Source organism: Anguilla anguilla, chromosome 13, assembly GCF_013347855.1.
Source record: "Anguilla anguilla isolate fAngAng1 chromosome 13, fAngAng1.pri, whole genome shotgun sequence".
In the NCBI taxonomy this organism is placed as follows: Eukaryota; Metazoa; Chordata; class Actinopteri; order Anguilliformes; family Anguillidae; genus Anguilla; species Anguilla anguilla.
In genome coordinates, this window is record NC_049213.1 from 4,945,804 (window position 1) to 4,955,129 (window position 9,326).

A 9,326-nucleotide genomic window follows, 5' to 3' on the forward strand; every position below is an offset into this window, starting at 1 on the left:
CAGCTTTAATGAGTGTGTGTGGCACAATAGAAGTGCCTATTTAACTAGACAGGAAAGCACGCCTTCAGCTAACCTAAGCTTGTGAAGTCCCGGAAGTAAGCCTGTACTGTGCATGCAGAGGGCAAAACACTGGAGCTCCCTTTGAAATTAATGGAGAGTATCAGGAGTTTTGACGGCAAAATGTAACTTCCACAATGGTACTCTGAAACTCTTAATGGTAGTTATATTTCATATGAAAAGCTACCATCTCCAGTTCCTATGTATACTCTATGGCCTGGCTTCTTCATTCAAAATCAAGGTCACCTGGGTCTGCTAGCATTTCTATACATGCCACAGAGCTTGATAGGATGTTAATTGCTTAATTGTATCATGCAGTACACCTGTAAGGAAGCATCTGCATTTATGTTTCTCTACTCATTTATTCAGGTTTTATCTTTTATTTGTTACCTGTCTGTGTATATATATACACACACACATATATATATGCATATAACTGCTAACCAAGTGAAATGTCAATCCTTTTCTCACATTTGCAAAAACAATAGTCAAAAGTGGAACTTTATGGTTGACGTGGGTTCCATTATGTCTTCCGTAAAGCAAGTACAGCATTTCACAATAAGAATATCATGCCTAGGTGGTGTCAAACGTGGTGGTAGTGTGATGGTGGGGGAGGCTTTGCTGCCTAGGAACATGGACAACTTGCCATTACTGACGGAACCATGAATTCTGCTCTGTACCAGAAAATAAATTCTTAAGGAGAATGTACGATCCTCTGTCCATGAGCTGAAGCTGAAGCGTAATTGGGTTATACGGCATCTGCTGAATGGCTGAAACAAAATAAAATGAAAGTTGTTGAGTGGCTCTGTCAAAGCCCTGACTTCAACCCAATAGACATGCTGTGGCAGGGCCTGAAATGAGCAGTTCATGTTTGAAAACCTGACAATTTGTCAGAATTATAGCAGTTCTGCAAAGACGAGTGGGCTAAAATTCCTCCACAGCGAAGTGAAAGGCTGATATCAAATTATAGGAAGTTTAAGGGGGCAATGGTTTTTTCACATAAATGACATGTGCAAATGTTTTCAATTATAAAAAATAATCATATCTTTGTGTGTAAGAACATATGTGATTTATTTTTCTAATATAATGCAATACATTAATATTTGAGTGGAAGTGCTTCATTTTTGCTGTCAAAAAGGAATTGAGCTCAAGGGGGAAACTGGCTATTTGAGAGAAGAGCATAGATATCAGCAGGGGGCGACATTACATCCAGTGTTGAGGTTGAGAATCGAAAGCTGGCCAGTTGAAATACTGTGCTTCCGGTTTTCGGACGGTTTATATTTGCGAACGTTTTCTGTCAAATTAACAGTTCTTTAGCGGTATTAGAATTCTGACCACAGCTGATGCATCACAGGTTACATTTACTAGAATTATGAGAGTTTCCGCTTAAATCCTGAAACAACTTAAAATCTGTGTTTGTAAAACTGCACATTACTGCTTTCATGAGTTATTAAATGAATTAGTTATTAAAACGTGTACATTTTACAAAACATCATTTTTTTAACTTCATGGATATAATTAATTCATGTTTTTTTAATATTGCTTTTTATAATTATAATAAAATATTATGGATTCATTAAACATTGTATCAAGGGCAGGAGCGAAGCCAGCTCAACTTGTAGTGTAAATCTTTAAATATATACATATTATAGGAAGCTAAAGTAGAATATCACAGGAATAGCAAATTCTTAAATGTTGTACTCTCAACATTACTAAACTTGCTAAACTAAGTAAGGAAATTTCTTAATGTATTTTCTGTAGTGCTTATTGAATGTGTGGAATTCAAAATCTTAAAAAACAGGAACTAAATCATTGTGGTGTGATGAATCTGATTTTTCTAAATGTCTAGTTTTTAAATAATTTGTTGGGGTTTCTCACTGCTGTATTACTGTACAAATTGTTTCTGGGTGGGTTGTAATTATTATCTCCATGCAAATATTTCTCTTCTGTAAAATCAAAGGATTCTAACTCAGTAAGAATGTGGTGGAATGGGTTCCTTAATGGTCTACTATAAAGATCAGACAAGTTTCAAACAATATCCTTAAGCCCTAGGAATTATGACTGGGGTTTAACTACATCCACACTCATTTGCATTTTAGGAATCACAAAAAAGCAAAGAATTCAAAATTTGTTAAACCCAACAGTATTGTAAATTGCAAGTTCTAAGGGTATCTTTGATGTGTATTGTGCGATACTGGATAATATTTGATTTAATTATAGGATTGTTTATTGATCACAGGGCACGTGGTTCATTTTACCTCATAATTTTGCCATTCTATGGAATTTAGGAAAGAGTCTTTGATCCGCCACATCAAAATAGGATCTGCCTCATCAAAAATGGAAGAAAAAAAAAAAAAGCACGTCTGGCAGAGGCACCTCATATCAATGGCAGAGGATGCTACTTGGCTATGACGGGCATCTGCATCAGCAACATGGTCAGGGCAGTTGTACCGATAGTTTAAACTCCAACCATAATTCCAAGGGTGATGGAATTAAGAGTAACCCAAAACAGAGGGGCTAGTGACTAGGAGGTGAATGGGGACCCGGGTAACAGTAGACATCTGAAGAACCCATTTCAGCCAACTGACTGTGTTACAATTCTTTGCATTTCCTAGAGAACAATATTTGTTCTGGCTCACAGACTATAGCCAAATGTTGCATTAATAATAAATTTGGTTAACCAATTAATGAAATTCATTTATGAAGATTTGTTTGCTGGCACAAAAACTTGGAAAAAGCCGCAAATGTGAGCTACTATTGTGAAATTTTCTTCTCTCTCGCGCGTAACGGAAGTTACTTATCGCCTGCTTCACACTCCTCAGGCGTTCAACATGGCGGTGAATCTAACCGAACTATCTCTCCCACAGTTGGAAGGTTTGAAGGGCCAGCTGGAACAGGTACTTATTCACAAACATCTTTTTCATGTTTGATTTTGTGATCAGGTTAAATAATGCAAGAAACAAACGAAATTTTAATCGACGACAGATTCTGTGTGCAACAAATTGAAGCTGAACCCGGCCTCTACTTGGCTAACATGTCAGTTGATGCACAACGTGCTTGGCAAACCAGCAAAAACGATATAAGAAACCTTAGCCGTGAGTTCTCTTGATCATATTTATCATCTCCTCTTGATTGTGAGCTGCCTAAACAGTGCGCTATCGAGTCATTCTGTGTTCGGCGAACTGTGAAGCCAAGCCTGCCTGCTTGACTGTGTCAGTTGATGCACAATGTGCTTAATCTAGCAAGCAAGCAAAAACCATATCGTGCAGGAAACCTTAGCCTTGAGTTCTCTTGTTCACATTTCTCATGTCCTCTGCCTAAACGGTGTGCTGTCGAGTCATTCAGTGTTTGGTGAACTGCTTTAACTAGCTGCCTCGTTAGTCAGATAGGAGTGGTTTATAATACAGACATTAAACGAAATTATTCCCAAGGCAGAAATTCTATAGTGAGCTAGCATGTTAATTTGTCAGTGTATATCAGTATTTTATGTACTGTATACAATGCTTGGTAAAATAGCGTGCGAGTTTCCCAAGTCAATGCATAATCATCCTCAGTGACTTGTGATTAATTTAGTAATCTAATGATCATTGTGCAGGTCGTCATTAATTTCGTTTATTTCACAGCTGTAAACGCATAGTAGACCGAGCAAGCATACATGAAGTAACCACAATGACTGCTGTCCAGTGGTTTTATAAGCAAATTAACAAAACTATTTTACAGGAAATCGAGTTCTTGACTTCTTCAATTGGTCAACTGAAAATAGCCCAGACAAAGTATGTGGAGGCCAAGGACAGTTTGGGCGTTCTCAACAAGGACAATGAAGGTGGGCCATTACGACCAATTTGACAGGATGGATAATGTTACAGCTGTACATGGCAGTGATCTTATCTGAGCAGGGTACTGTGGTACTGTTATCAAGGGCAGGAGCAAAGCCAGCTCAACTTGTAGTGTAAATTTTTAAATATATAGGCTACATATTATAGGAAGCTAAAAAAAAAGCCAAACATTGCTAAACTTGCTATATTAAGTAAGGAAGTTTCTTAATGTATTTCCTGTAGTGCTTATTGAATTTGTGGAATTCAAAATCTTAAAAAATAGGAACTAAACCATCACCTCCCATTCCTCTTTCTCTTCACCCAGGAAAAGAGCTTCTGGTCCCCCTCACCAGCTCTGTATCCTTATGAATTCTCTATGCCATATGGGCCCTGCAGTCTGGCCAGCCCCAGCTTGTCAGACTTCGGAGTCTGAGATGAGCGTGCCTGCAGTGGGTTATGGGTAATATGAAGAGGAATGCTTCCACTGTGGATGATTTTGCGAGATATGGGCCAGTTGGTGTCTTTTTAGTGGCTGAACATAATGGTTTTTGGGTGGGGGGACACCATTGGCACTCTGGACACAGTTATGAGGGTTGTTCGTGGATTAAGGCTGTAATATTTTGTATTTGTCTTCGGCCTGTTTATTGTCCAGTTTCACTCTAAACTGCATTGGAAAGAGAAGGTGTGTGATGTTACAAATGTTTATGCTGTCAAATAGAAGCAAGTCGGTATCAAATAGACAATAGCTTTGTGATAATAGTTTTCAACTATAAGTATCAAATCAAATCAATTTTATTTGTATAGCGCTTTTTACAGAAAGCTGTCGCAAAGACTCTTCTCTGCTGGGGTGCCCGCACTTTTTTGACTTGTGATCTACTTTTCCAGCGATAGCTTTTCACTATGTCATGTCTACGCTCAAAAAAATTAATCTGTGCTTGCACACAAAAAAACAAGTTCAAGAACACACACTACAACTCCATTAAATTAAGAAATATGTACTTTTAAGAAGATGACAATGTAAGTAAATAATACAATCATTTTGAAGGTAAACAAAAATACATAAGAAATAAGGAGTAAATAAAATAAGTAAATGGAAATTCTCAGAAACAGGGAAACTGTAGGATCTTATCAAAATTCTTGAGAAAACATGCATTCTTGCAGTTGTCAATAAGTCTCAAGGAGTCCATAACTTGCGTAAAACCAATTTAAAAAATATTGACTTAAGGTATATTCTTTTGGAATTTTTGCTTATGAATGAAGAATTTAGCTGCAAGTACAATACTATTTGTAATCTTCTCAATTGCTTGATTACTATAACGAAAGTAGCAGACAAGGTTTATTAGCAAAAGAAGGCTGTGACAAACTGATTAAGTTGAAGATGTCACATATACTTAATTGCATGCAACCAGTGTCCACAATTTTATTAAGTAAATCTAACAATTAAGTTAATCTAACATGCTTAATATGGCTGAATGTTCATAGTATGTTTCATTTTGGAGGGCATTGTCGCTTGGCTTTAGATCGGCACTAATTGATACGTGTGAAAATTCTAAACGCGTTTGTTTATTTTTTATTGTTTTGTAAGAGTCTGTCCCATAGTGTTATGGAAGTCTTCAAAGCGGCATTGTGTCCCTTAACCCTTCTCCTTAAGATGTATGTTCCTGGGACTCTCAGTGATGTGGAGCACGTGTTGGTGGATGTAGGAACAGGCTATTATGTGGAAAAGGTGAGATGAAAATCTGAAACTACCTCCCGTATTGACTGTGAGAAAAGGAGTCTCAGAATATGGGTGAATGCATGAGTACCCAACTAATGCCCAACTTATGGGCAGATTAGATCGCTGGTTTTGAACATTCCTGTCTCTGATTGTATCTGTTTTTGATCTTATCTGTGCTTGATTTTATTTATTTTATTTTATTCAAGTTATTATTACATACTATGTTGGTTTTACTGTTGCTATATTCTGTGATCTTTTATTATACTTATTGTGTCTTAAATGTTTTTGTAATCTTGGCTACATTGATAATGAGGGCCTGGCCCTCAGTTGTACCTCCGAGAATTAAATAAAGGTTATGATGATGATGACATTGTCATTGCACCATATCATGGCAGGTTTTACGAAGCTTAGCCCAAAATTAAACCATATTCGTTTATTTATTTGAATAAATTTGGCACCCAACATGCTGCTATGCATGTTCAATTCACACCTTTATTTCAAATGCCCATCTTTCTACAGCTGAAGCTGCATTCACACACAAACCCCCCTGCCGATTTGGGAGGGTGAACTGCCGTTCTCCTCTGAAACACTCTGGTGTTGCCAGATGCTTCTTTTCGCACTACACACCACAGTCCATAGGTCCCCAATCGACCTAGGGGTTGCTGCTAGATAGTGTTGAAACACGGACCCCTAACCGACTGAACCCTCCTGTACCCTAGGCAACACAACCCCCAGTTGCATGATGCCCTGTGGACTAAACTATGTACATAAAAATGGATGTTGATTTTCTTGATTGTTTTACCCCAGAACGTGGAAGAAACCAGAGAATTCTTCAAGCGCAAAATTGACTTCCTTACGAAGCAGATAGAGAAGATTCAGCCGGCCCTGCAGGAGAAGCATGCTATGAAGCAGGGTGAGATTTTTTTTCTTGTTTCTTTAGCCCTCTATGAGCAGTTATTCTCCAGATTTAGAATGCTGAATCATACTTTTTGGCCCTGCTATTACTCCAGCATCCAGTAAATAAGATGTTTGTTGACCAATATTTTTGGGAAAAAGCTACCAGTGGTTATATGCCAGTATTCCATGCTATTAAATGTAAATGTCAAACGATTTACAAGAATGGGGACACAAAACTACCGTCAATTGACATTGACGTTCATTTTAAACCATAAGATAAAAAAGTACATAGAAAATCAATTTGTGGTCAAGTGCAATGCAATCCCCTGTAGTCTTTTAGTCTTTTGTGCAAAACTACTTGGAAAGTATTGATCATTGAAAAATGAAATGAATTTTTTTCATGGCACTGTTATCTAATGAGCCTTGCTATCACAATGATTTTTTTTTTGCTGTGTTATGTACTGGAGCTTTATATGCGGGTTGGGTATTCATGAATTTTTGAGTTCTTTGTGGGAAAAGATTGCTGCTCTGTTTACAAAATGTGTGACCTTTTTGTTCAGATTATTGTTTATTAGTCTACAGCTCATTAATTTTGGTGTACATTCCTATCTTTTAAGAAATACACATATATATAAATAATTTTAATGAACATATTAAAAATAAATATGAGCAGATGAACAACCAGTAAGTGGCAGCATAGACTGACAGTTTGTGACAGTGTTGCACCTAAATAATTTTCTCTGTTTCTTATTTTCCAGCTGTAATTGAAGTCATGAACATGAAGATTCAGCAACTGCACAGTCAACAGACATCACAAGCTGTGACTGCCAAGGCCTAAGAGAAATTCTGGGTGTGGGAGGGCCAAGGGAAGAGGGAAGGCTTATTAAAAAGTAGTTAGCGGACTTCAACACAGAATATTGCAATAAATTGTCATTGGAACAAGTAACACTCAGAAGAAGAAATTGCACTCTTTCAAGCTATGTTGGTTAAAGACAAGAGCTGGAATGCACACTGTTTAAGTCAATTGTCACTGAAAATGCATCATTCAAAGGTGTCCCAGGACATTGTGTAAATAGTCCTGCTAGGGCCTGATAGGAGTTGAGTTAAAGAAGTATCCCCCGTTCATAAGTATGTGGGATGGAGGAGCAAAAAAGACTGGAGAGGAAAGAAAGTTACCATTTCCTTTCATTCTTACTGTGTATTACATCTGAAACAAAAAGGTTCGCAATGGGGGGGAAAAAGTGATGTTAACACACTGAGGGGCAGGGTCTTGAGTTATTTGACAGTGTTCAATAGCATGGTCATCTTGCCTAATAAACTCTAAAGCCACAGAGACTCACTACATATAAATGATAATGATGCACGTCCTCAGTCGGTTAAACAATTTGGTTGGAACACATGCTCCCATGTGGTTATGTTTAGTTTGATGAACAAGCTGTTCTGCATATGTGTATCAGATGACATTGTTTTTGCGTCAGTGCTTTTGTGGCCTGTGGAATGTGATTAAATATTGCTGTCACTGCAGTCCAGTCATTTAAGAATTTTCAATTAACCTTTTTTTATTGTTGTACGTTTCTGTGTGAACAGAGGTGGGATGGCTCATTGCACTCTGGATATCACGTTAAATTGACAATATTTGGTGATTTCTTCAGCTCTTGACTGTTATAATACACTCACAATTGAATGCAATGTCTGAAGTTGAATAAAATGACTGTACTCTTATGTTCTTGTATGTTGAAACACCTGAAATACAGCAATGGACAAATAAAATTGCTCAAGTTTATTTCGAAGGTCCTGTACTGTACTGTAATGTAATGACAAAGATCTAATAATCAAAAATCTAATAAGACATAGAAGGACACTTAGTAAAGTCATTGTTGTGAAGGGAGGTGTACAAAAGTATTGAAAACAGGTGTGGCAATAATTTTGACATGTCTTTTTAGGAAAGAAAATTGTTGAAAACAAAACTTATTCTCTGAAGGATTGTATTTGTATAAAATGGCATTTCCCATTTGTAGCATTTGATATACACTACATAGCCAAAAGTATGTTGACATCCAATATCTCATCCAAAATTATGGCCATTAATATGGAGTTGTTCCAGCCTTTTCTGCTATAACACCCTCCACTCTTCTGGGAAGGCTTTATGCTAGATGTTGGAGCATTGCTGCAGGGATTTGTTTCTATTCAACCAGAAGATCATTAGTGAGGTTGGGCACTGATTTGGTGATTAGGCCTGGCTTTTCAATTGATCCCAAAGGTGTTGGATGGATCCAGACACTCAAAATAGTAAACCTGGATCTATATTTCTCTTCAAGATCATTTTGATTCCCTGTGATTCAAGAGCACCTAGTACTCGCGTTTGATACTGTTTTCTCCCATGTGAGCGCTTGGTTGTGCTCTCCATTGCCTGGTGTTGGATGGAGTTGAGGTCAGGGCTCTGCAGGCTATTCAAGTTTTTCCACACCATTCTTGACAAAACCATTTCTATATGGACCTTGCTGTATGGCTGGGGGCATTGTCATACTGAAACAGAGAAGGGCCTTCCCCTAACTGTTGGGGAAGCACAAGAGTCATCTAGAATGTGATTGTATGCTGCAGCATTAAGATATGCAATTCACTAGAACTAAGGGGCCTAGCCCAAACCATGAAAAACAGCCCCAACCCCAGACCAAGGGGTGACCAGATACTGTTAGTCATATAGTGTAGTTTATTACTTGTGTTGCTTATTTAGGCTTTTTTGCCATCTTTATCATTGGCCCCAGTAATTCTGGACCTGACTGCTATCTGAAGGTACTTTACATACATGTGTATATTGCCAAACCTTGTATACGTGTGTA

The 9,326-nt window shown here is 37.7% G+C and overlaps 1 protein-coding gene across 1 annotated transcript; it reads left to right on the plus strand.

Moving 5' to 3' along the window:
• The first annotated feature begins 2,826 nt into the window (after nt 1-2,826).
• pfdn5 (prefoldin 5) lies at nt 2,827-8,272 on the plus strand. Its single transcript, XM_035386709.1, has 6 exons — nt 2,827-2,954; nt 3,778-3,880; nt 4,198-4,229; nt 5,524-5,598; nt 6,397-6,502; nt 7,245-8,272. The coding sequence occupies exons 1-6, from the start codon at nt 2,889-2,891 to the stop codon at nt 7,322-7,324; spliced, it is 462 nt and encodes a 153-aa protein (XP_035242600.1). The 5' UTR covers nt 2,827-2,888; the 3' UTR covers nt 7,325-8,272.
• The last annotated feature ends 1,054 nt before the right edge of the window (nt 8,273-9,326 follow it).